At 45.7% G+C, this 27,325-nt stretch overlaps 1 protein-coding gene across 1 annotated transcript in view; it reads left to right on the top strand.

Annotated features, from left to right (window-relative positions):
* The first annotated feature begins 2,119 nt into the window (after positions 1–2,119).
* crybg1a (crystallin beta-gamma domain containing 1a) overlaps positions 2,120–27,325 on the top strand; it is a 221,013-nt gene continuing 195,807 nt past the window's right edge. Inside the window, exon 1 of the mRNA XM_059983490.1 lies at positions 2,120–2,367. Within this exon, the coding sequence (XP_059839473.1) occupies positions 2,120–2,367 (248 nt within the window). The remainder of the gene's footprint in view (positions 2,368–27,325) is intronic.

The raw sequence follows: 27,325 nt of genomic DNA, 5'->3' as shown, positions 1-27,325 counted from the left end.
TGAGGTTCCTGACGATGGCCCATCAACATTAACTAACGTTCACTCTCTCTCTTATCCCTCTGTGTCACCGTGACCTATTAATTATTCCCAGCATTTTCTGCCTTTAGTTCAGAATTGTAGTTCTTTGAGGTTTAGGGTTGTTGAACATCATGGGAAAGAACAGAGAATCATCTCCAGTGCCCTTTTTTATTGGTGCTCCCTTTAAATATTTTAGATAAATATATGGACTCCCATTGGGGCTCTACCATCAATGTCTAACACCACCATTAAAAATGTGTTAGCTCCCACAGAAAACAGTTCATGCCATTGTGATTTCATGCTCAGATTCACATCCCTGGTCTTTGCAGATTTAGGTGGTCACTTCACTCCCTACCAAACTCTCACTTCATTCACCTACCGAATCAATGCAAATCCAGGACCGAGTGCATCGATGTTCTGGCCCCGTCTTGTTAAGACAAAGTGCCCCGTGAGTGATGTGGATATGTGGAACAGATCGACTGAGATGGAGGATCAACCATGTTCTTCCTGAGTGGTAAACCAACCTTCTAGTTTCTGGCAGAAGATGCACAGTGATAATGTTCCGATGCAGTCATAGTGTCCGTTTTGTTGTCCAACTGGTGATAAAAGTGGAGTGTAGGGCAGGGTTCCAAACTTGGGGTCCACAGACCCCCTTGCCTAACGGCATTGGTCCATGCCATAAACAAGGTTGGGAACCCTTGGTTTAAGAGAATATAGACCAAAGGCGTGGGCATCATGTGACTTACAGGATGAGTCATCACTGACATTAGTGCTCAGGGACAATGGGCACCATGCCAGCCAATGCCCACAAGGACTACAGTCTGCTATACAACCTTGGAGGGCAGTTTCTCATGCATCTGAGCCAGAACTTTGTGGGTTTAAGCTCCTCTGAAGCCTGGCAAAGACCGTCTTGTCAAAAGTGCTGACTTTGCTCTCATTTGGATCGGAAAGTTGCAAAGGCACTAAGTGAAATGCCCACTGCTCTGACCTGCACTTATCAACTGGGAAAGGACTTGGTTGGCCATTTTCACACTGCTGCAAGGTATTAGGCCCCAAATGGCTGTTGGGTTCCTACATTACAAAAAAATGACCACAATTAAAAAGTTAACAAATTGAAAGTCAGCGCATCTAATGTGTATGATTCGGTGCACTTGAGAAGGTTCTGTGAGACAAGGGATATACAATAAATGGGAGGATACTGAATGGACTGGAAGAACAGAGGGAGGTTTGCAGCACTGGAGGTCAATAAGGATCTTAAGCATGCACATGGAACACTTCTCCTCATCAGCTGTGCGTAGGGGGTTATGCTGGAACTATATTAGATTCTCTCTAGACTACATCCTGAGTAATTCTGGGCTCTCCCCTGCCGGAAAGATCTGACTGTACTGAAAGGCGGGTTGCAAGATTTAGCCAGGATTTGAGTGTTGTGATGATGAGAACATACTGGATAAGACACGATTAGACCACTTTCCCAGCATTCTTCTCTAATCCTCAAGGACCCAGTTCCTCCGGTGTAGTGCCAAACCCAGGGGCACGTGTAGAGGATGGGGCGGGAGGAACTGAAGGTTATTTTTTCCCCACTAAAATATAGGTAGGAATCTAGCATTCGCTGCCTGGAAAGAGAAACCCTCAGTATTTTTTTTAAAGTATTATTATTTTCATCCTTAATTGTGTCAGTAGCTCACTGAATTATCCCAAAGGTATAAACCTGTGCTCATTCTGGATGGATTTTTTGAGTCTCAGCCAGGGTATACAGAGCAACGTACGGTTTATTCTTTGTTATTGTCGCCCTCGGACATATGGGGGCGGCACTTTCCAGTTAACTGAGCCTGAGGGAACCTGTTGGAAGAGAGCATTGGAAAACAGCGGTAACCGGGAAATTAGAAAGTTAACTCTCCCTCTACCGGATGAACGGTGTTGCTGTGCTTGTTGGATCAGCAATTACCCAGCTCGGCTGGCAATGAGGTGAGCGAGGCGTCCTTTCAGCCGGCTCCGCTGCAGTTGACCCGGGGGGTCAGCCCAGTCAGCCCCGGACTCGGCCCTCCCGCGTCCAAACACTTTCGCCGTCCGCCGCTCAGAACCCCCCCCCCCCCACCCCGGCATGGAGAAGGCGCAGGCGGGGAAGCTGCAGCCGAAAGGCTTCAAGAAGAAGATCGGCCGGGTCTTCCAGCGCAGCAGGTCAACCGGAGAGCAGGAGGAAGATGCCCAGAGCGAGTGCAAGGACTCGCAGGCTGCCAGCCACAAGAAGAGAAGCTGGGGCTCCTGGCGACGGAAGAAGGCTCGGACGCCCACCAGCCCGCTGCCGGCTGGAGGAGACGGGCGCGATCTCGCCTCTGCAAACACCGTAACGTGAGCTAATTCTTCTTTACCCCCCGTGTTTCCCCCTTGGACTTTATCATGCAACGGCTTCATTTATATATTTGTTTTAAAAAAGGCGTTATTCTAACTGCTGGCCGTTCATTTCCACCTTCTTCCGCGTGAGGACGAGTTTCTACTTATAGCATCTAAACAGGCGGGTTGACACTGAACTCAGGTAACCAGGACACTGGATCGATAACTAACATATGGCGCAAAAAAACCCCTGAAGTTATCTCCGTGCTCTGGGAGTAATTGTTTTTTAATGACTGGGTAGGGGCGGGCTGATGGAATCCACCGGCGTTCCCACTCACATAATTCGGCCAAAGTTTGACCCCCTCCCTTCTCCCCCCACCCGGTCACTGGCTGCTGTTCAGCGGTGGGAGCTCGGACTAGTTACACAACGCACGGAGCCGCCAGCCCGCTCTGTTCAGACGCCGGGACCGGCCAAGGTCGCGACTCGAAGCGGTAACAGGGGGGTGACATATCTGCCGGTGTCTCCAGCCACCAAGATCAGAGAAGCTCTGGAAAAGGAGAGGGTCAGGAGCCGGGTGTGCTCTCCTCGTTCCCCAGTCCAGTCATTAAAGCCTGTTTGTTACGTGTTTTTTGGTTTTTGCATACTTTTAGCCTGAAATAATTTTGATATTTGATATTTACTGTGTCATATTGTGGGGGCGGAAAGAACAAGTGAAGGCTGCAAGTGATGTTTGATCATCATGCATTCAGAAATCTAACTTTAAAAAAATGTTTAATTATCGGAGCCAGGTGACTTCAGTATCATCAGTTTTACTGGATTATTCGAAAGTAAGAAACCTCCAATGGTTAGTTAGATGCACTTCACCGGAATACTAGGATCTAGACTTGGTTATCAAAGTGGGTGATGTCAACCCCTCTGGGGGAGGTGGAAGCTTCTAAGGAGGCGATGAAGATAAAGGGGTGGGGGTGTGTTCAGTGGCAAGGGGGCAGCTGAGGGACTACAGGCATCATTTAAGAAATGGGTTACTTTGAACCGGTTCAACCCTGGCGCCCAGCGGGATTTTCCTACTTTGGAGAGATTGGGCTAAGTCGAGCCACGGCAACAACAAGATGTCGTAAGCGGCATTCACGTAGCGAGCGGCAAACTCGTTGGCCGAAGTTGCGTGCAGCAGCAGAAGTGGCATTAACGAGGGAAGTTGGAGAGATTATGGGCTTCCACGGGGACAGGGTGGTAAGAGAGGGATGGAGAGTAGTCACACAACTAACATTTTCTTTTGTCGTTAAAGGACTCAGAGAGGGACAGGGTTTTGTGGAGATGGTTGAGCAGTTATGGCCCTGGAGCAAGGGCTGTTGTGGTTTATGTGGTTCATACAATATTACATTACTAAATCTGGAAGGTGCCCTACAACTGGAGAAGAACTTATTCTGCCAGCAGTAAGGGAGGTTCTGAGTATGGTTTTGCACAAGTCATCAGACCAAATAATTAGAGTGATTCTGCTCAGGCGTTACTCTGTTCAAAGACCGATAAATGAATCGTCTGAGAAGGGGGAAGCTTGGTTCAGGGGTTGTTATTTGCAAGGGGATGAGAAATGGATATGAAGGAGGTGTCGATATTTCAGGTTGTTGAGCAATTTTTCAAAGAGGAGGGCATTCTGCTCATCAACACTCTTGTACAACCAACAGGGCACCATTAATGAAAGGATATCGCTGTGGGGTTATTACTTCTGTGAAGAAAGCTCTACCTAACGTATTTACCATTCATTGTGTAATTCACAGATAATATCTTGTTGTAAAAGAAATCCTAAATCATCAGTTGCACAAGTCATTAAATACTGTCCAAGTTTAAGTTTAAAATGGCCATTCAACCATGAATACAACCAATCGAGGCAGGATTCCTCCGGGACCAAAGTGCAAAACGGTACCAACAGTCACACCCAACTCAAGGCACACAGCACACATACAAGATAGCAGTAAGTATACAGTTACACACTAAGAAAATAAATAGCCCAAGTCCCTGAGTGACAGGTCTTGTAAACTGATGGCGCATGGCCGTTGTCAGCAAGAACAAGTCCTCAGCAATCCACGCTCAAGGATCTGGCTGCGCAGCGAGTGGTTGAGACCCAGGTCTCAGAGCTTGTGATTAATTTTGAGGGGATGGTAGTGTTGAATACTGAGCTGTAGTCAGTGAAGATGTTCCAGTGAAATGGCATCTGCTGTTGACCTGTTGAGACAGAAGATCAGATGTGATATACTATCCCATTGATTCGACTGATGACTGTTGGTAAAATTGAGTAGTAAGATCTGTAAGCTACCATGAACTGAACATGACTGTAAACAAGATATGTTAATTATATATATATATAGATATAGCTCAGGTGCCTATTACATAGGACTAATAATTTTATGTATTGCACTGTACTGCTGCCACAACAAAACAAGTTTCATGACATTATAAATTGGAGAAAGGCCAGTTTTGATGGTATCAGGAAGGATCTGGCACGACTGGATTGGGTCAGGCTGCTTTCTGGCAAAGGTGCACTGGGTAAGTGGCAAGACTTCAAAAAGTGAAATTTTGAGAATACAAAGCTTGTATGTGCCTGTCAGAATAAAAGGTAAAGACAACGGGTTTAGGGAATGTTGGTTTTCAAGAGATATTAAAGCCCTGGTTAAGAAAAATAAAAAAACAGGTACAGGCAGGTAGGAAAGAATGAGGTACTAATGAGTATAAGAAGTGGAAGAGAACACAGGAGGGCTGAAAGAAGGCATGAAGTGGCCCTAGCAGACAAGGTGAAGAAGAATCCTAAGTTTAGATCAAAAGGATTGCAAGGGACAAAATTGGTCCTCTGGAAGATCAGAATGGTAATGAATGTGTGGACCAAGAGAGATGGGGGAGATCTTAAATGATTCTTATGCACCTGCATTTACTCCAGGAGAGGAACACAGAGCTGACAGAAGTGAGGCTAAGCTGCATTAACTTCATGAACCCCATACAGATTACAGAGGAGGGGGTGTTTGCTGACTTGAGGCAAATTAGGGTGGGCAAATCCCCAGGGCCTGACAAGGTGTTCCCTTGGACCCCATGGGAGGCAAGAGCAAAAATTGCAAGGTCTCTACCAGAAGTATTTATATTGTTCTCAACAACAGGGGAGGTACCTGAAGATTGGAGGATAGCCAATGTTGTTCTGTTTAAGATAGGCTCTTTTTAAAAAAAAACCCAGGAAATTATAGGCCAGACATTAGTCGTGGGAAAGTTATTCTAAGGGACTGTATATCTGTGTATATGGGCTGATTAGCGATAGTCAGCATGGCTTTGTGCGTGGTAGATCGTGTCTAACCAATCTTGCAGAATTTTTTGAGGAAGTTACCAGAAAAGTGCGTATTGTCTACATGGACTTCAACGAGACACTTGACAAAGTCCAACATGGGAGGCTGGTCAAGAAGGTTCAGTCACTCGGTATTCAGAATGAGGTAGTAAATCGGATGGGACATTGGTTTTGTGGGAGAAGCCAGAGAGTGGTAGCAGACGGTTGCCTCTCTGACTGGAGGCCTGTGACCAGTGGAATGCCACAGGGATTGATGCTGGGTCAGTTGTTGTTTGTCATCTATATAAGACCATAAGATGTAGGAGCAGGATTAGGCCATTTGGCCTGTCGAATCTGCTCCGCCATTTCATCATGGTTGATTCATTTTTCCTCTTGCCCCCAACCTTCGGCCTACTCCCTATATTCCTTTATGCCCTGACTGTTCAAGAATTTATCAACTTCTGCCTTAAATATACATAAAGACTTAGCCTCCACAGCCGCCTGTGGCAATGAATTCCACAGATTCACCACTCTCTGGTTAAAGAAATTACTGCTCATCTCAGTTCTAAAAGAACATCCCTCTATTTTGAGGCTGTGTCCTTTGGTCTTAGACACCCCCCACCATAGGAAACATTCTTTCTACATCTATTCTATCAAGGCCTTTCTCCATTTGATAGGTTTCAGTTAGGTCTCCTCTTATTTTTCTAAATTCTAGTGAATAAGGCCCAGAGTCATCATAAGCTCTTTATATGAGACACTATTTAATCCTGGAATGATTTTCGTGAACCTTCTTTAAATTCTCTCCAGTTTCAGCACATCCCTTTTAAGTTAAGGGGCCCAAAGTGCTCACAGTACTCCAAGTGAGGCCTCACCAGTGCTTTATAAAATCCCAACGTTACATCCTTGCTTTTATATTCTAGCCATCTTGAAAGGAATGCTACCATTGCATATGCCTTCCTCACCACACACTCAACCTGCAAATTAACCTTTAGGGAACCCTGCACAAGGACGCCCTAATCCCTTTGCGTCTCAGATGTTTGTATTTTCTCTTCATTTAGAAAATAGTCAACCCTTTCATTTCTTCTATCAAAGTGCATAACCATATACTTCCCAAAACTGTATTCTATCTGCCACTTCTTTGCCCATTCTCCTAATCTGTCTGTCCTGTGGCCTCCCTATTTCCTCAAACCTACCTGCCTTTCCACATATCTTTGTATTGCTTGTAAATTTTGTAACAAAGCCCTCAATTTCATCATCCAAATCATTAACATATAATATACGAAGAATTGGTCCCAACACAGACCCCTGTGGAACACCACTAGTCACCAGCAGCTAAACAGAAAAGGCTCACTTTATTCCTATTCTTTGCCTCCTGCAAATCAGCCACTGCTTTACCCATACTAGAATACCATGGGATCGTAGCTTGTTAAGCAGCCTCATTTGTGGCACCTTGTCAAAGGCCTTCGGAAAATCCAAGTACACAACATCAATCGATTCTCCTTTGTCTATCCTGCTTCTTATTTCTTCAAAGAATTCCAACAAAGTTGTCAGGCAAGATTTTCCCTTGACTATGGCCTATTTTATCATGCGCCTCCAAGTACCTCAAAATCACACGCGTAACAATCGACTCCCATATCTTCCTAACCACTGAAGTCAGACTAACTGGCCTATAATTTTCTTTCTTCTGCTTCACTCCCTCCTTGAAGAGTGGAGTGATATTTGCAATTTTCCAGCCTCCTGGAACCATTCTGGAATCAAGTGAGTCCTGAAAGATCATTACTAATGCCTCCACAATCTCTTGAGCTCCCTCTTTCAAAAACCTGAGCTATACACCATCTGGTCCAGGTGACTTATCTACCTTCAGACCTTTCAGTTTCCCAAGAACCTTTTGCCTAGCAACGGTAACTTCACACACTTCATGACCCCTGACATCTGGAGCTTCCAGCTTACTGCCAGTGTTTTCTGCAGTAAAGACTAATGCAAGATACTTATTCAGTATTTCTTTGTTGTACCTCTGCAGCATCATTTTCCAACAGTCCGATACCCATTCTCACCTTTTCTTTACACTTTAAGTATTTGAAGAAACTTTTGGTATCCTCTTTAATATTACTGGCCAACTTACTTTTGTATTCCATCTTTACCTTCTTAATGACCTTAATGCCTTAATGTTGGTATTTAAATGCTTCCCAACTCCTTTTGGCATGTATTTTCTATCTCCCATTGTAGCTTGTAGACCACATCCTTACTACTGCTTGGGGGCCTGTATACAACTCCCATCAGGGTCTTCTTACCCTTTCAGTTCCTTTGCTCTGTCCACAATGATTCAACACCATCTGATCCTATGTTGCCTCTTTCTAATGATTTTATTTTATTTTTTACCAACGGGGCCACGCCACCCCTCTGCCTTCCTGTCTATTCTTTCGATACAATATGTGTCCTTGGACATGAAGCTCCTAGCTATAACCTTATTTCAGCTATGTCTCAGTGATGCCTATGACATCATACTTGCCAATCTGCAACTGTGCTACAAGTTCTTCGACCTTATTTCTGTATGCTGCGCACATTGAAATATAACGCCTTCAATCCTGTATTCATTCTTTTCAATTTTGTCCACCTTTTATGTTTCAATATTGACTGCAATTTTGCCCTATCGTCAGCCTCCCCTTGCTAGGAGTCTCACTACACACTGCCTCTGTTTGCAAACCAACTACCTCATCCTCAGCACTATCACTCCAGTTCCCATCCCCTGCCAAATGAGTTTAAACCCACCTGAACAACTCTACCCAACTTTCCCGTAAGGATATTGCGCACTCTCAGCTTCAGGTGTAATCCATCCTTCTTGTATAGGTCATACCTTCCCCGGAAGAGATCCCAATGATTCATAAATCTGAACCCCCTAACCCCTGCACTAGTTCCTCAGCCACACATTCACCTGCCAGAACATCCTGTTCTTACCCTCACTGGCATGTGGCGCAGGCAGCAATCCAGAGATTATTACCTTGCAAGTCCTGTTTCTCAGCTTTCTACGTAGCTCCCTAAAATCTCTCTTCAGGACCTCCTCAACTTGTCTGCCTAGGTTATTGGTGCCAATATGTACCAGGAGTTCTGGCTGATTGTCCCCCTTGAGAATTCCAAGGACATGATCCAAGACATTCCTGATCCTGGCACCAGGGAGGTAATATACTATCCAGGCGTCTCTATTGTGCCCACAAAACGTTGCTCTGTTCCTCTGACTATGTCAATGATCTGGATGATAATGTAGTTAACTGGATCAGCAAATTTGTGGATGATACCAAGATTAGGAGTGTCGTGGACAGCGAGGAACATTATTAGAACTTGCAGCAGGATCTGGACAATTTGGAAAAATGGGCCGGAATATGGCAGATGGGATCGAATGCAGGCAAGTGTGAGGTGTTTTACACTTTGGTAGGACCAACCAGGGTAGGTCTTACACAGTGAATGGTAGGGCACTGGGGAGTGTGGTTGAACAAAAGGGATCTAGGAATACAGATTGAGTGTGGGAGAGGGGATGTTACGTTGAAGTTGTTTAAGACTTTGGTGAGGCCTAACTTGGAATATTCTGTACAGATTTGGTCACTGGAAAGATGTAAATAAGGTTGAAAGAGTACAGAGAAACTTTACAAGGATGTTGCCATGTCTGGAGGACCTGACTTATAAGGAAAGAGAGAATAGGTTAGGACTTTATTCCTTGGAACGTAGAAGATTGGGGGAGGGGATTGATAGAGGTTTACAAAATTGAGGGGTATAGGTAGGGTAAATGTAAACAGGCTTTTTCCACTGAGGTTGATTGGGAGGTTATGGGTTAAGGGTGAAAGGTGAAAAGTTTAAGAGGAGCATGAGGGGAAATTTCTTCACGCAGAGGGTTGCGAGAGTGGAAGGAGCTGCAGCTGAAGTGGTGCACACAAGCTCCATTTCAACCTCTGAGAGAAGTCTGGATAGGGACATGGAGGGCTATGGTCCCAGTGCAGCTCAGTGGGAGTAGGCCGTTTAAATGGATTGGCATGGACTAGATGGGCTGAAGGGCCTGTTTCTGCGCTGTACTTGTCTTTGATTCTATGACACATATGAGTGTTGATAAATCTGATTCTGATATTGCTCTCTATTGTGGACAGAGTGGGAAGGGGGCAGGGAGAGGGGAATCATGGTTGAGAGAAGAGGAAGAGAGAGGGAAGGGAACAGGGAGGACTGGAGAGACATTCTGTAATGATGTCAGGATGCTGGCAGTCACAGACCCAGGATTGTGCACACAGTGATATTAATTAAGTAACAAATCCCAAGCTGCAAACAAAGTTGGCGTCAAAGTTCAGGCAGAGATCAAAACATCCAGAGAAATCCAAAAACCAGAATCAGGAAACAGGCAGAGTCGATATTCAGATGGACCGAGTACAGATACAAATGCTGGACAGGCTCAGGACAATCCACTGGTACAATCTAACAACAAACAGGTGAAAACACAGGATTGAGATACACTGAGCAATAAACAGATGATAGGTGGAGCACAATGAGACACAGGCCACAGCAAATCAGGTAATAATGAGAAACAGGTGAGAGGCGGAGTACTCAGTAATACAGGGGCCGGAGTAGAGCAGGAGCGGAGATAGGAGCACATGGGGCATGAAAACAAATGAGCACACGGCAATACAAAATCACAGAATGACATCTAGGGGGGAAAACACACAAAAAGACAGAGTTCAACTGGAGGTATTGGCAAATGACCAATAAACCATTTGTTTGGAATGAAATGACCTTTCCTGGTACCTCAGGGCTGGGTGGGTGTGCAACCACAGCACCTCTCCCCATCCCTGGCACTCCGTCTGTCCCACCTGCAGAGCTCCACCTTCGCCATTCCCAACATCCTTTGCTCCCTCTACATCTACCAACTCACTCTCCATTCCATGTTGACAAATACAGCACTGTGGAAAAGTCTAAGGCTCCCTAGCTACATATATACGTGCCCAAGACTTTTGCACAGGGCAGTACATCACAGAAGCATTTGCTCACCATGCTGACCATTACCTGAAAAAATCCCATCTCTCGGCACCTGGCCTTTTAAACTCTGGTGAGTGAAGTACTCGTCTGGATTCTGCTGAGCTATTGTGAGGGTAGCTGCATCTGCTCCACCCATTTTCTATGTACTCCGGGTTCTGTGTGGGAAAAGTCCTCTTCGTGACTGCCTGAAATCTTTGTCCTCTTGAGTTTAGACTCCTCTGCTGTGGAGATGGGTTCTCTGGTCTCTACGCTGTGTATTACCCCTCGTACTGTTGTTTGGTATACTGTACCTCTTCATCTTCCACTGCTTCACAGGAAACAAACTCGCTTTGTCCAGTTACTGAAGTGTTCCTTTCCAGGCAACATTGTGATAAAATTTCCCTGCACGTTCTCAGGTGCAGAAACATGGCTTCAGGACAGCATCCGTGCACCAGCAATCTATAGGTCATGACAGTCAGGAACTTGGGCTCTAATAATTTTTTTCTAAATACTGTTTTATTGGTAACTGAATTTTTTTCCTGCTGTCAAAATTGTATTTGCTGCGCGTGTGTGACAGTTGTTACTGTGTTTTGCACCAGGGCTATGTGTACTGTGTTCATGGTTGAATGACAATTCTCGTCAAGTCAAGTTTATTGTCATTTAATTATATATATGTACACTGCCTAATGAGACAATGTTTCTCCTGACCAGGGTGTAAAGCACAGCCATCCACGTAACACACAATATCTTAGGAAAGTAAGAATAAAATCTACAAATGAGTAACACGTAGTTAAAGTGCATAGGTTAAATATTGTAGGAGTTAGTACAATTATCCGGTGACACTTCGAATGCGCTGCAGCTGGGATTTCAGAAGCCTAATGGCCTGAGGGAAGAAACTGTTTCCCACCCTGACCGTTCTTGTCTTTATGCATCAGAGTCTCCTGCCTGATAGAATCTCAAAGAGGATGCTGGATGGATGGGTGGGATCCTTGATAAACTAAGGGCCCTGTGTATGAGGCGCTCCTGATAAATGTCCCTGATGGATGGTAGGGAGACCCCTATGATCTTCTCAGCTGTTCTCGCAGTCCTTTGTAAGGACTTGTGGTCCGATGCTTAACAGCTCCCATACCAGATGGGGATGCAGCTTATCAGGACGCTCTCAAAGGTGCTCAAAAATTCAGTTTAGGTGGGGGTGGGGGGAGCCTCACTTGCTTCAATCTCCTCAGGAGTTGGAGGCTCTGCTGTGCTTTCTTAGGCTGTGTCCATACCATACTAGACCAGATAATTTTGAAAATGCTGGTTTTGCATAAAAATGATAGCCATCCACACTATGCGTTTTTAAAAATATCTCTGTCCACATTGAAACGGAGATTTTGGCAAATCTCCTCCTACTGCGCATGCGCAGGACGTGTCTACCAGAAACAAGCGACATGTTTGCTGTCGAATCTCGCCGTGAAAGACTTGCTGCGCGTTTGGGCAGTTACAGACTAGAAAAACTTAAACGACGAGCAGCTGCTGGCTCTCGCACAGGAGGACTTAAAACTTAAAAGAAAACGAATACTGGAGTGTATGGAGGCAACCGACAGGGAGTTCACGGACAGTACGACCTGGCTGATGAAGAACATTGAAAAACTGACGAACTCTGTTGCGTTAATAAAGGACCTTGTTAAATGTATAAATGTTTTATCCGGTGCAGTGTGGACGTAGCCTTATTCAGGGAGGTGATAATGAAGGACCAGGTGAGGTTGTTCATGATGTGAACTCCCAAGAACTTGGTGCACTTAACTTTCTCTATGGAGGAGCCACGTATGCACAGAGGGGGATGGTTCATCTGCACCTTCTTAAAGTCCAGAATCACTTCCTTGTTCTTCTCCACATTCAGACTCGGGTTGTTGGTCTCACACCAGTCGCTCCATTTCCCTTCTGTCCTTGTCATCGTTATCGATGAGGCCAAGCTCTGCTGCGTCATCCGCAAACCTGATTCAGCTGGAGCTGAATTCCAGCATTGCAAACAGGAGCGGGCTGAGTGAGACCGCCCACACAGGCTAAGCGTGGCCTTTCTGTTAAGAAGAGCAGGATCCAGTTGCGGAGGGAGGTGTTGAGGCCCTGCTAGGACAGTTTCCCCACCAGTTTCTGGGGTATGATGGTGTTAAGTGCTGAACTGAAGTCTATAAACAGCAGCCCGGCATATGAGACCCCATTTTCCAGGTGGGCAGAAGCTACGGCATCCTCAGTGGATCAATTTGAGCAATAAGCAAACTGGAAGTGTCCAATGTAGCCAGGAGAAAGGCCTTAGTGTGCTCCATGACCAGCAGCTCGAAGTATTTCATAATAGTTGATGTTAATGCCACTGGACGATTATCATTTAAGCAGGTTATTGACGATTTCTTTGGCACTGGTGATGGTTTGCACCTTGAAAACTGAGGGACAATGGACTGTCCCAGAGAGATGTTGAATATACCCGTCAGCTGGGCTGCGCAGTCTTTCAGAACCCAACCCAACAGCTTTGGTTGGGTTGACTTTGACCAGGGTCTTCCTCACTTCAGCTTCAGCCAGTCTGCTCCCCTGGGAGGAGGGCTGTCACTTTATCCTGAGCATCAAACCGGGCGGAATATAAAAGACATTCAGCCTGCGAGAGAGCAAGGTCACTGACACGCATCGTTTGTGATACTCTGAATCCCCTGCCACATATGCCTAGTGGCTTTGGTATCACAGAAGTGCTTGTATATTCTCTGAGAATGCTCCCGTTTCTCCTTCCTGATGGAGCGGGAAAGCACAGTTCTTGCTTCCTTGACAGCTGTCAGCGTCCCCCAAACTAAAGGCACGATCCCTCGATAGCGCATGGACCTCTGCAGTAAGCCGTGGCCCTCACTCGCATGAGGTTTCGTCATGGTAACATCCTCCGTACGCAGAATCCTCATGTTCCTCAGTGTTAACGTGGTTGCCATAGGTAGCAGCCTTCCCGAACATTCTCCAGTTCGTATTATTACCACCTTTAGAACTGGTTTGGCCCGTTTAATCAGCGGTTTCTATGCTGGAATTAACATAATAATTGATCTGAGGCCAATGCGGGGCCAGGAAGTACACTCGGTACGTTCATATAAAGCAGGTCTAGTGTATTTTCAAAACCAACAAGCTGGTGGGATTTCGGGAAGACTGTTTATAGGTTCGCATGGTTAAAGACACCAGCGACAGTGAAGATACAGAGAGTTAGGTTTGAAAGTCACTGTAGAGTTCATGCCTGTCAACATTAGTAGAGGAGGGAATATATACAGCTATCAGAACAATTATAGTTAACTCCCTCGGTAAACAAGGCGGCCTACTCTTCACAAAAACAAACTCGATCATCGGCGAACAATGCACTGCCACTGCTGAAGCATCCACACACCAGTTCTTACTTATGGAAATACAGATACCGTCTGAGATCGCTGTAGATCCTCTCGGCCCGAAACGTGCTGGATGGCAGCATCCAGGATGGTGCCCTGAAGCCATTCCCCACCCCCCCCCCCCCGCCCACGAGAATGAGTGCGCAATTGTCCTTGGCAAGAAAAAATCTGCAGATGCTGGAAATCCAGCAGAGTGAGTGAGTGTGTTGTGCAGTTGTCCTGGTTCAGTCCCAGGCACAGGTAGTCCCGTTTATTTCAAGTGAACACAAGTTTGCCAGTAAGAATGACTGGAGAGCTGGGCGGAAGGACTCTGAACTGACCCCCTCCCGGATCCCAGTCTGCCCTTCTTGCCCACCGCTTTTGACAGCGTCTCCCGCAGCTGACCGAAGCAGAGTTGCGGAGCTGCCCTGCGGTCCAACAGTTCACCAGCGAGGTGGAATTGCTCTTGACAGTATATTTAGTAGCCAGCAGCGTTTTCCGATCGTAACAAAGCCATACAAGACAAGAATGAAGTATTACGGCCGGAAACTGAACGCGCCGATATCTTACCAAAATTGAACTTGAACTAACGTGGAGCCTGCTATCTGATCAATAAACAGCAAAAAAGAAATTATGGATGGCGAGGAGGAGGTGGAGATGTAAAGCGCCCCTTCCCTCCGCTGGCCTGCAGGTCACCACCCTTGGGCAATGAATAGCACCTGCTTAGCCTCCCGCCCCGGATCAGGGTCATGGGAAGCCATGGGAGCAGGTGGTGGACGGTCGTATGAGCAGCTGGTGCAGATCACAAGTCCTGGTCATGCGACCACCGACGCCAGGTAGACAATCTCTGAAGAGCATTGATAATGGCTGGGGGTCACCCATGTTGTAAAGACACTGCCCAGATGAAAGCAATGGCAAACCACTTCTGTAGAAAAATCTGCCCACGGTATATAAGGGACGATCTTGAGTACTGCTGAAGGAGGTAATGGTGGGTGTTGGCTTATTGTTTTGCTGGCCAGGCTGTCTCCAAACAGATACGTGAACAGCTGCTGGCAGTGTTGATGGGCACCTTCGTTTGGATCAGCACGCGATGAATACACAGTTTACACAAAGGTGAGAAGTCACGTGCTGCTGGTGAAGCACCTGGATCACTGCCACTGAGTGAACGTTTTGGGCAGCATGTTACAACTTCTGCTTTTTGTAACAGCTGAATCCAGGCAACACTTGTGGATGTCCGCCCTTTCAGTATTTCATTGCAAAGTCGGAGTCACCAAGTTAACAAATACTGGAGGGTAAGCAGCCAATACAAACACATGCATAGACTCTGAAGCATTGTTGTGCTTGGTAAATATGAAGTCAACAGGCATGCACATTTATAAACACAGGATATTCTGCAGATGCTGGAAATCCAGAATAACACACACAAAATGCTGGAGGAACTCAACAGGCTGGTAGTGTAAATGGAAATGAATAAACAGGAGATGTTTCAGGACTAGACCCTTCATCATTGCTGGGTCATTGTAACTTTGCTTCAAATTGAGACTGCTGAGCTTGCAAGTAGCTTAACAAACAAAATTCTGGAGGACTCAGCAGGTCAGGCAGCATCTGTGGAAGGAACCGGGTTGGGGAAGTTTAGGGGTCAAACCCCATCACCTGAACTGAAAGGTGGAGGGGGGTGGCCAACATAAAGAGGTGAGGGGAAGGATTGGAGCGAGAGCTGACAGTTGCTGGGTGGATCCAGGTGAGGAGGAATAGGGGAGGGAGAGGAAAGGGCAGCAGAAGCTGGTAGATGATAGGTGAGGGGGTGACATTGGGCTGCCGATGTTGGAATCCAGTATCTGCAATTCTTATGCCTCTATTATTTATTGTGATGCAGTGTGGAATAGGCCCTCCCAATTCTCCGAGCTGTTCCACCCAGCAAACCCTGGTTTAACCTTCTGTTAAGCTGGTGACGCACTCAATCTATGGGGTCAACCAAAGGTGCTACTGTCTTTTTTAAACATACTTGGCTTAAAATTGCAAGCCGTGCTGGACATTAATAACTTAAAGTACTGCAGGTCTACCCCATTGGCGTGTCGCTCGTTGGTGGAGAAACTGAAGGAGCTGGGCCTGGGGCGGATCATTCTGCCTGTGACATAGAGGTGTCGGAGGAGTCAGTACGTGAAGGTGGGCAGTATAGCTCTTGGTTGCTTTTCTTGTGATTGCTAGACTCTGTTGGACATTGTTAATGAGGAACTCTGCGAGTCCGAATCACTGATCTATTGGCGGACGATAGGGGAGATGCGTGGCCTCAGTCAAGTTCAGGACTAGGCCTCGAGCCGCGGTGTCGCCTGCTTACAACTGCCTGGGAGAGAGGTGTCTGAGTCAGTGCCCTCCACCGGGGAGGGATGTTGTGGCCTCCAAGTTGGAGTCGATGCTGCCCCCAGTTCATGGACTCAGCATCGTGGACTATGTTTCTTTGCTTGACTGTATTTTACTGACTTGGTGCACATGCCCACTACCTTGTATGTGCTCTATTTGCCTTGTGCTGTGAATGACTGTTGGTACTGTGTTTTGCCCCTTGGCCCCAGAGTAACGCTGTCTCACTTGGCTATATTCATCTGTGGCTGAATGACAATTGAACTTGAACCCTAGCCTAATCACAGGACAATTTACAATGCCTTATTAACCTGCCAACAGGTACTTTTTTGGACTGTGGGAGGAAGCTGGAGCGCCAGGGGGAACCGCCAAGGTCACAGGGAGCTGGTACAAACTCCTTACAGACAGCGGCAGGAATTGAACCTGGGTCGCTGGTACTGTAAAGAGTTGTGCTAAGCTATAGTTAGGTTACGTTTGTCAAATAGCTTGACTGCAAGCAGTGCGAGCAAGAATCTGTTCCATATGCAAACTGACCCAATTTGTAACAAAGCAAGCATTGTGGAAGCCAGTATTTGATTCTGGGTGGTGTTCTAAGTGTAGTGAGATAAGGAATAGATGTAATGCCAATATTGTGCCTCAAAATTTGTTTAATTGCCCTTCAAGATTTGGGTGCAAGGTTGGGCTGGTCATGAGGGGGAGGAAGAAAAGAAATGGCGGGGAGGAAAGGAGGTTCTTTTAACAGCACAAAGTTGGGAACAAGGAAGACAGTGACATTGATGATATGAAGGCAAGAGAAAGATTGAAAGAGCTGACGGGGGGGGGCTTGCTGTATAAACGGTAACAAACAGGTCAAAGGAACTGAAGAGGAAAAAAATTAAAGGCAAGGGAACATACTAAAATTCAAAAAACAGGTTCAATTGAAGCTTTTTTGAGTTGCCTAAAGATAATACCAAGGTGACACAAAAGAGGTATTTTCTTTTATTGTTTTGTATGAATGTCACGGCAAGCAATGCAATTTAGTCTGTTCACTATGTCTAATAAAATTTTAATGTAACAACATCAAGAACCAGAAGCTGGAGAAGGCATTTGGCAGTAATCTGCCATTTTATAAAATCATGGCTGATGATCTATCTTTGCATTATTTTATTGACCTGTCCCATATCTTTTAATTACTCCAATATCCACAAATACACTCAGTGGCAACTTTATTAGGTACACCTGTACACCTTGTTCATGCAAATATCTAATCAGCCAGTTATGTGGCTGTAACTCAATACATGTGGCGATGGTCAGGAGGTTGACCTGTTGTTCAGACCAACATCAGAAGAAATGTTATCTAAGAGGCTTTGACAATTGAATGATTGTGGTGCCAGATGGGGTGGTTTGAGCGTACAACAGTTTCTAGAGTTTACAGAGAATGGTGCAAGAAAAATCCCCCAGTGAGTGGCAGTTGTGCAGGTGAAAAATAATTGTTAATGAGGGTGGTCAGAGGAGAATGGCCAAATTGATTCAAGCTGACAAGAAGATGCCAGGAGCACCAATAACCACACGTTACAACAGTGGTGTGCAGAAGAGCATCTCTCAATGTACAACATGCTGAACCTTGAAGTGGATTGGTTGTGGTGGCAGAATACCACCAACGTGGCCAACTTGATGAGATACGGGAGGTACCCAGTAAAGTGACCACTGAGTGTATATCCAGCTCTGTTGTGTATTTAATATTTCAGTAATTTTGAATAATTGTTTAAATAATTCATTAAGGATTATATGTGAATTGCATACGTCATGACGCTTTCACGTCATTTATGCTTAAGGTGAAAAGCAAACTAAGACTCGCGCCTCTCAACTGCAAAACATAATCTCAGTTTTGAATAATGCTCATCTCCATCTGCCTTGAGTACCCAACTCCGAAGGCCCACCTCCTTTTGAGGGAACTTCTTTCTCATTTTAACCATATAACAATTACAGCACGGAAACAGGCCATCTCGGCCCTTCTAGTCCATGCCGAACGCTTACTCTCACCTAGTCCCACCGACCTGCACTCAGCCCATAACCCTCCATTCCTTTCCTGTCCATATACCTATCCAATTTTTTTTTTAAATGACAATATCGAACCTGCCTCTACCACTTCTACTGGAAGCTCGTTCCACACAACTACCACTCTCTGAGTAAAGAAGTTTCCCCTCATGTTACCCCTAACCTTTTGCCCCTTAACTCTCAACTCATGTCCTTTTGTTTGAATCTACCCTACTCTCAATGGAAAAAGCCTATCCATGTCAACTCTATCTATCCCCCTCATAATTTTAAATACCTCTATCAAGTCCCCCTCCACCTTCTACGCTCCAATGAATTAAGACCTAACTTGTTTGACCTTTCTCTGTAACTTGGGTGCTGAAACCCAGGTAACATTCTAGTTAATCTCCTCTGTACTCTCTCTATTTAGTTGATATCTTTCCTATAATCTGGTGACCAGAACTGTACACAGTACTCCAAATTTGGCCTCACCAATTTTAACATTACATCCCAACTCCTATACTCAATGCTCTGATTTATAAAGGCCAGCATACCAAAAGCGTTCTTCACCACCCTATCCACATGAGATTCCACCTTCAGGGAACTATGCACCATTATTCCTAGATCACTCTGTTCTACTGCATTCTTCAATGTCCTACCATTTACCATGTATGTCCTATTTTGATTAGTCCTACCAAAATGTAGCACCTCACACTTATCAGCATTAAACTCCATCTGCCATCTTTCAGCCCACTCTTCTAACTGGCCCAAATCTCTCTGCAAGCTTTGAAAACCTACTTCATTATCCACAATGCCACCTATCTTAGTATCATCTACATACTTACTAATCCAATTTTCCACCCCATCATCCAGATCATTAACGTATATGACAAACAACATTGGACCCAGTACAGATCCATGAGGCACACCACTAGTCACTGGCCTCCAACCTGACAAACAGTTATCTGTCACTATTCTCTGGCATCTCCGATCCAACCACTGTTGAATCCATTTTACTACTTCAATATTACTACGTAATGATTGAACCTTCCTAACTAACCTTCCATGTGGAACTTTGTCAAAGGCCTTACTGAAGGTTATACAGACAACATCCACTGCTTTACCCTCATCTACTTTCCTAGTAACCTCTTCAAAAAATTCAGTAAGATTTGTCAAACATAACCTTCCACACACAAATCCATGTTGACCCTGTCTATCCAGACCCTGTCTATCCAGATAATTATACATACCATCTCTAAGAATAATTTCCATTAATTTACCCCCCACTGATGTCAAACTTACAGGCCGTTAATTGCTAGATTTACTCTTAGAACCCTTTTTAAACAATGGAACCACATGGGCAATATGCCAATCCTCCAGCATCATCCCTGTTTCCAATGACATTTGAAATATTTCTGTCAGAGCCCCTGCTATTTCTACACTAACTTCCCTCAAGGCCCTGGGGAATATCCTGTCAGGATCCGGAGACTTAGCCACTTTTATATTCTTTAAAAGCTCCAGTTCTTCCTCTTCTTTAATCATCGTAGTTTCCATAACTACCCTACTAGTTTTCCTTACCTTACACAATTCAATATCCTTCTCCTTAGTGAATACCGAAGAAAAGAAATTGTTCAAGATCTCCCCCATCTCTTTTGGCTCCACACATAGCTGTCCACTCTGATTCTCTAAAGGACCAATTTTATCCCTCACAATCCTTTTGCTATTACTATAACTGTAGAAACCTTTGGATTTATTTTCACCTTACTTGCCAAAGCAACCTCATATCTTTTAGCTTTTCCAATTTCTTTCTTAAGATTCTTTTAACATTCTTTATATTCCTCGAGATCCTCATTTACTCCATGCTGCCTATATTTATTGTAGATCTCTTTCTTCTTCTGAACCAAGTTTCCAATATCCCTTGAAAACCATGGCTCTCTCAAACTTCTAACCTTTCCTTTCAACCTAACAGGATCATAAAGATTCTGTACCCTCAAAATTTCACCTTTAAATGACCTCCATTTCTCTATTACATCCTTCCCATAAAACAAATTGTCCTAATCTACTCCTTCTAGATCCTTTCACATCTCCTCAAAGTTAGCCTTTCTCCAATCAAAAATCTCAACCCTGGGTCCAGTCCTATCCTTCTCCATAATTATATTGAAACTAATGGCATTGTGGTCACTGGACCTGAAGTGCTTCCCCAACACATACCTCCATCACGACCTATCTCATTCCCTAACAGGAGATCCAACACTGCCCCTTCTCTAGTTGGTACCTCTAAGTATTGCTGCAAAAAACTATCCTGCACACATTTTACAAACTCCAAACTATCCATCCCTTTTACAGTATGGGCTTCCCAGTCTATGTGTGGAAAATTAAAATCTCCCACAATCACAACCCTGTGCTTACTACAAATATCTGCTATCTCCTTACAAATTTGCTCCTCCAATTCTCACTCCCCATTGGTGGTCTATAATACACCCCTATAAGTGTTACTACACCTTTCCCATTCCTCAATCCCACCCAAATAGCCTCCCCTAACTGGTCCCAAACTGAAATGACTTTTGCCTTTTCTGACTGTGACACATAGTTCTTGCTCATTGTCAGCAAACAAAAGAGCTGGTCATTGACTTAATGAGGAGGGATGGTTGAGAAGTTCAAATTCACCAATAATTTGACCTGGCCCAGCCACGTGAACATTACACCCTAGAATGCACACAAACATCAGAATCAGGTTTATATCATTGGCATATGTCAGTGATTTGTTGTATATAATAATGCTGGAATACCTAAAACTAAAACAAAAACGATGAACTACAATAGGAAATATATATTAAAATTAAATACCTGGTGCAAAAAGGGAGAGAACAAAATACTGAGGTAGTGTTCATGGGCTCAATGTCCATTCAGAAATCTTCTGGCAGAGGGGAAAAAGCAGTTGCTAAAATGTTAAGTATGTGGCTTCAGGCTTCTGTAACTCCTCTTTGATGGTTGCAATGAGAAGAGGGCATGTCCTGGCTGGTGAGGGTCCTTAATTATGGATGCTGTTTTTTTGAGGCTTCGCCTTTTGAAAGTGTCTTTTATGCTGGGAAGGCCGGTGCCCCTGACGGAGCTGGCTGTGTTTCTGCGGCTCTTTATGACCCTGTGCCAAATGGTGATGCAACCAGTTAGGATGCCCTCCATGGTAGATCTGTAGGAATTTGCAAGTGTCTTTTGTGACATATCAAGTCTCCTTAAACTATTAATAAAATATAGCTGCTGGTGTGCCTTCTTTGTAATTGCATCTTTATTTGGGCCCAGGATAGATCTGCAGAGATGTTGGCATCCATGAACTTGAACTTTCTCACCCTTTCTACTGCTAAACCCCTAGATAAGGACTTGTTTGCGTTGCTGTGATATCTCCTTCCTGAAGTCCACAACCAATTCCTTGGTCTTACTGACTTTGAGTGCATGGCTGTTGTTGCAACACCACTCCACCAGCTGATCCGCCTCACTCCTGTACGCTGCCTCATCGCCACCTGAAATTCTGCCAACAATTGTTGTGTCATCGTCACATTTGTAGATGGCATTTGAGGCGTGTGAAGCCATACTGTCATGGGTGTAGCAAGAGTAAAAGGTTGGGGTAAGCACACAGCCTTGAGGTGCACCCGTGTTGATTGTCAGTGAGGGGGAGATGTTATTTCCAATCCACACAGACTGTGGTCTCCCAGTGAGGAAGTCAATGATCCAGTTGCAGAGAGGGGGACAGAGGCCCAGGTTTTGGAGTTTGGTTAAAACTGAGTGTATGATTATGTTGAGCTCTGAGCTGTAACCAAGGAACAGCAGTCTGAAATAGATACTATCCTTGTCCAGGTAATCCATGGGCAAGTGGAGATCTGGTGAGATTGCATCCTCTGTAGATCTATGAGGGGTGATTGATAAGTTCATGAAAAGGAGTCGATTTTAGAAAACCTAGCACATCTATTTTTCCTACATTTACACACTTAATCCAGAGATTGTGGAGCATACAGATCCCTTCTTTGTAGTAGTCGGCGTCTTCGACCTCCAGAACTGGTCCACAGCATGGAGTGATTGATAAGCTCGTGGCCTATGGTAGAAGAAGATGAGTAATGAACTTCAAACTTTCTACATAATTACTCAGAGTTGAACTGCACCTGCATGTAACGAGAGCTGTATAACTCATCTCCTCCCACCTTAGGCCATGAACCTCTGTTGGGATTGTTTCTCGCTCTTGCTCAGAGACTAAGGAAATTTCTCATGTGCAAACAAGAGGAAATCTGCAGATGCTGGAAATACAAAAAACACACACAAAATGCTGGTGGAACACAGCAGGCCAGGCAGCATCTGTAGGGAGAAGCGCTGTCGACGTTTCGGGCCGAGACCCTTCGTTAGGACTAACCGAAAGGAAAGATAGTAAGAGATTTGAAAGTAGTGGGGGGGGGGAGGGGGAAATGCAGAATGATAGGAGAAGACCGGAGGGGGTGGGATGAAGCTAAGAGCTGGAAAGGTGATTGGCGAAAGTGATACAGAGCTGGAGAAGGGAAAGGATCATGGGACGGGAGGCCTCGGGAGAAAGAAAGGGGGAGGGGGGAGCACCAGAGGGAGCTGGAGAGCAGGCAGAGTGATGGGCAGAGAGATAGAAAAAAACAACTAAATATTGTCAGGGATGGGGTAAGAAGGGGAGGAGGGGCATTAACAGAAGTTAGAGAAGTCAATGTTCATGCCATCAGGTTGGAGGCTACCCAGCCGGTATATAAGGTGTTGTTCCTCCAACCTGAGTGTGGCTTCATCTTGACAGTAGAGGAGACCATGGATAGAGATATCAGAATGGGAATGGGACGTGGAATTAAAATGTGTGGCCACTGGGAGATTCTGCTTTCTCTGGCGGACCGAACATAGGTGTTCAGTGAAACAGTCTCCCAGTCTGCGTCGGGTCTCACCAATATATCAAAGGCCACACCGGGAGCACCGGATGCAGTATACCACACCAGCCGACCCACAGGTGAAGTATCGCCTCATCTGGAAGGACTGTCTGGGGCCCTGAATGGTGGTGAGGGAGGAAGTGTAAGGGCAGGTGTAGCACTTGTTCCACTTACAAGGATAAGTGCCAGGAGGGAGATCAGTGGGAAGGGATGGGGGGGATGAGTGGACAAGGGAGTTGCATAGGGAGCAATCCCTGCAGAAAGCAGAAAGGGGGGAGGGAAAGATGTGCTTGGTAGTGGGATCCCGTTGGAGGCAGCAGAAGTTATGGAGAATTCACCATCAACTCTGCTCTCGAACGCATCTCTCACATTTCCCGCACATCTGCCCTCACCCCACCTGCCCGCCACCCCACTCGGGATAGGGTTCCCCTTGTCCTCACCTACCACCCCACCAGCCTCCAGGTCCAACGTATAATTCTCCGTAACTTCCGCCACCTCCAATGGGATCCCACTACCAAGCACATCTTCCCCCACCCTTCTGCTTTCCGCAGGGATCGCTCCCTACATGACTCCCTTGTCCACTCCATCCCTTCCCACCGATCTCCCTCCTGTCACTTAACCTTGTAAGTGGAACAAGTGCTACACCTGCCCTTACACTTCCTCCCTCACCACCATTCAGGGCCCCAGATAGTCCTTCCAGGTGAGGCGATACTTCACCTGTGAGTCGGCCGGTGTGGTATAATGCGTCCGGTGCTCTCAGTGTGGCCTTTTATATATTGGTGAGACCCAATGCAGACTGGGAGACCGTTTCACTGAACACCTACTCTTGGTCCACCAGAGAAAGCAGTGGCCACACATTTTAATTCCATGTCCCATTCCCATTCTGATATGTCTATCCACGGCCTCCTCTACTGTGAAAATGAAGCCACACTCAGGTTGAAGAAGCAACACCTTATATACCAGCTGGGTAGCCTCCAACTTGATAGCATGAACATTGACTTCTCTAACTTCTGTTAATGCCCCTCCCCCCTTCTTACCCCATCCCTGACAATATTTAGTTGTTTGTTCTTTTTTCTCTCTCTCTCTGCCCATCACTTTGCCTGTTCTCCATCTCCCTCTGGTGCTTCCCCCTCCCCCTTTCTTTCTCCCGAGGCCTCCTGTCCCATGATCGTTTCCCTTCTCCAGCTCTGTATCCCTTTCGCCAATCTCCTTTCCAGCTCTTAGCTTCATTCCACCCCCTCCGGTCTTCTCCTATCATTCCGCATTTCCCCCTCCCCCTCACTACTTTCAAATCTCTTACTAGCTTTCCTTTCAGTTAGTCCTAACGAAGGGTCTCGGCCCAAAACGTGGACAGCGCTTCTCCCTATATATGCTGCCTGGCCTGCTGTGTTCCACAGCAATTTGTGTGGGAAATTCCTCATGTGCCTGGCATCTCTCAGCAAAGTTTACAAATGCACCATAGAAAGCATCCTGTCCAGATGCACATCTTGGTATGGCAACAGCTTTGCCCAAGACTTCAAAATATTTCAAAAGGTTGTGAATGCAGTCCAGCCTTCCCCACCATGGGCTCTCCATACCTGGAAAAGCAGCCAACTCTTTAACAGTGTGTACTGACCACGATGGAACCCAAGTGCAGAGGAATCCCACATACAGATGGCAAATGGAGTTTATACACTGGAATTCCAAAGGAACATTGGTGGCTCGAACGAGTGACACCGCAAGATGAAACAATCTCCAAAACTAGGACCCCGCGATAAGCACAAAGGAACGTTCGCTTAAGTGGTACAGACGACCCAGAAACCTGAGCCTATCAAATAAACTTAACAAGGTTAACACAGTTAATGATACCAGTTAAACAACAATTAACTACTTAAGATACTCTGGAAACATCGGAGCAAAATGTTCTCCAACTCCCCACGTAGCCCGGAGAGCTCATGGGGAGAATGTACAGGACGACGGGAATTGAACCTGGTTCGCTGGCACTGTAAAGCATCGTGCTAACCACTACGCTACCGTGTTACCCAATATCTCTACAATATATTCCATAGTTATGTATAGAATGATATGTCTGGATGTTATGCAAACAGTAGGTTATCACTGTATCTTGGTATGTGTAATGATGATAAATTCGTTACCAATTACTAAATGTAGTTCCTTCAGACAGGAGAAATATTTTTTCCACATTGAACTTACCAAAGCCTTTTTATGTTTCATTGAGGTCCCCTCTCGTTATCTTGTACTCTGAAGAGTTGAGCCCTCATCTGCTCAGTCTCTTCTCATACAACAGCTCTGCGATCCCAAGAACAACTCTGGTGAATGTTCACTGCAGCCAGTACCTCTGCCTTTAGATATGGAGACAAAAACTCAGCATATTCCAGGTGTTGTTCACCAAGTCTGTTTGTAATTTCAGTAAAATGTGTACTACAGTAAGGACCCGAATAACAACAGTTTCAGTTTATTGTCATTTAGAAACCACAAATGGAATGCAGTTTAAAAAATGAGACAATGTTCCTCCAGAATGATATCACAAAAGCACATGACAAAACAGACTACACCAGAAAATCCCCATAACGTTTGGCAATCCCCAATCCAGAGTCCGGAGAGGCTGCTTCGTATTAATATCGCGCTACTGTCTTAGCGCGGTTCCCTGGCAAGGAGCTCCAAATCCACCAGGCAAAACAAGACCAAAAACTAAAGCTACAAGACCTGCACAAAACTACATAGTTACAACATATAGTTACAACAGTGCAAACAATAGCATAATTGATTAAAAAAAAGACCATGGGCACAGTAAAAATAGTCCAAAGATGTTAAAAGACTATAAGTTCGAAAGAAACCACCACACAGTTTCCACAAGTCCTCAGGGTCCCAACAGACTCTCCATCCCATGCCGGTGGCAGAAGGGAATACCCCCACTATGGACTTCCATGGCGCCACCCGACTCAGCCTCGCAGACGCAGCACACACCGAAAACGCCCCGACTGCAGCGGACTCCGAGTCGGTCGAACCTCCGAGCCGACGACCATCCCCTCTGGCACAACTTCTCTGAGCACCATCCTCTGCCGAGCGTATTAAGAAGCCCCCACCAACGGCCACGCGACCCCCGAGGACTGGGGGCCTGTTCTTCTCAGCAGAGACCTGAAAGCCCTGGGACAAAGATCATGATTGATTTTGAGAACCAGCTGGATGGATTGACACACTAACACCAGGAGACCAACGTGCACAGCGAGAAAGCAACGCCGGCTCTGACGGACAGTTCATGTCACCCCGATACCTAACTCGCGTCTCTCCAAACGGAGCCCTTACTCCCAATTGAAGGCAGGTCAGCGAGCCCCTGGTGGGCAAAGGGAGCACTTCAAAGATGACATCAAAACAACCCTGAAGGAAATTCAACAGTACATCTCAAAACTGGCAAGACATTGCACTGGGAGGAAATCTGTCAAGAGGTTGCTGCGCTACATGACAGTGACCTCTGCTGTGATGCAGAGAACAAACGGCAGACCGAGACCAAAAGACTCAGCCACCGCTTACTCTTGCCCACACTGCACCAGGATACGTGGCTCCTGGGTCGGCCTTCACAGCCATCTGAGGGCCCACCAATAGACAAACCCCTTAGGAGAAGATCATGGAGAGCTCTTTGATTCTGAATTGAAGGAACCAGCTCCCCTGGAGCATTCCATCTGCACAGTGGTCTACTCGTGAGTGGCGTTTCTCTGTTCAGAAGCCTTCAATCTCTTATGACATTCTTACTGTTCATTTAGACCTCCAAACTGTTCCGCTGTAGCGGAGACTGGAAAGTCCAGACAGACCAGAGCAAGACTGCAGACAGTCGGAACCATCTATGTGTCCTCCATCTGTGCCTTTACAGGAGCAGGCACCTTCTCCAACAGACTCTGTGTGGGTCCTCTATGGAGCTAAAAGTCACTTGGGATCTTCAGCATTTCCTCATCTTCACCCAGCGGACAACAAAGAGTCAATCGGGTTCTGATAGGAGGTTGTTTTTCTCCATTCCATTACCAGAGAGTGG

Source organism: Hypanus sabinus, chromosome 10, assembly GCF_030144855.1.
Source record: "Hypanus sabinus isolate sHypSab1 chromosome 10, sHypSab1.hap1, whole genome shotgun sequence".
Taxonomy (NCBI): domain Eukaryota; kingdom Metazoa; phylum Chordata; class Chondrichthyes; order Myliobatiformes; family Dasyatidae; genus Hypanus; species Hypanus sabinus.
The sequence above is the reverse complement of the archived record's forward strand: the minus strand, read 5'-3'. Positions and strand labels throughout refer to the sequence as shown.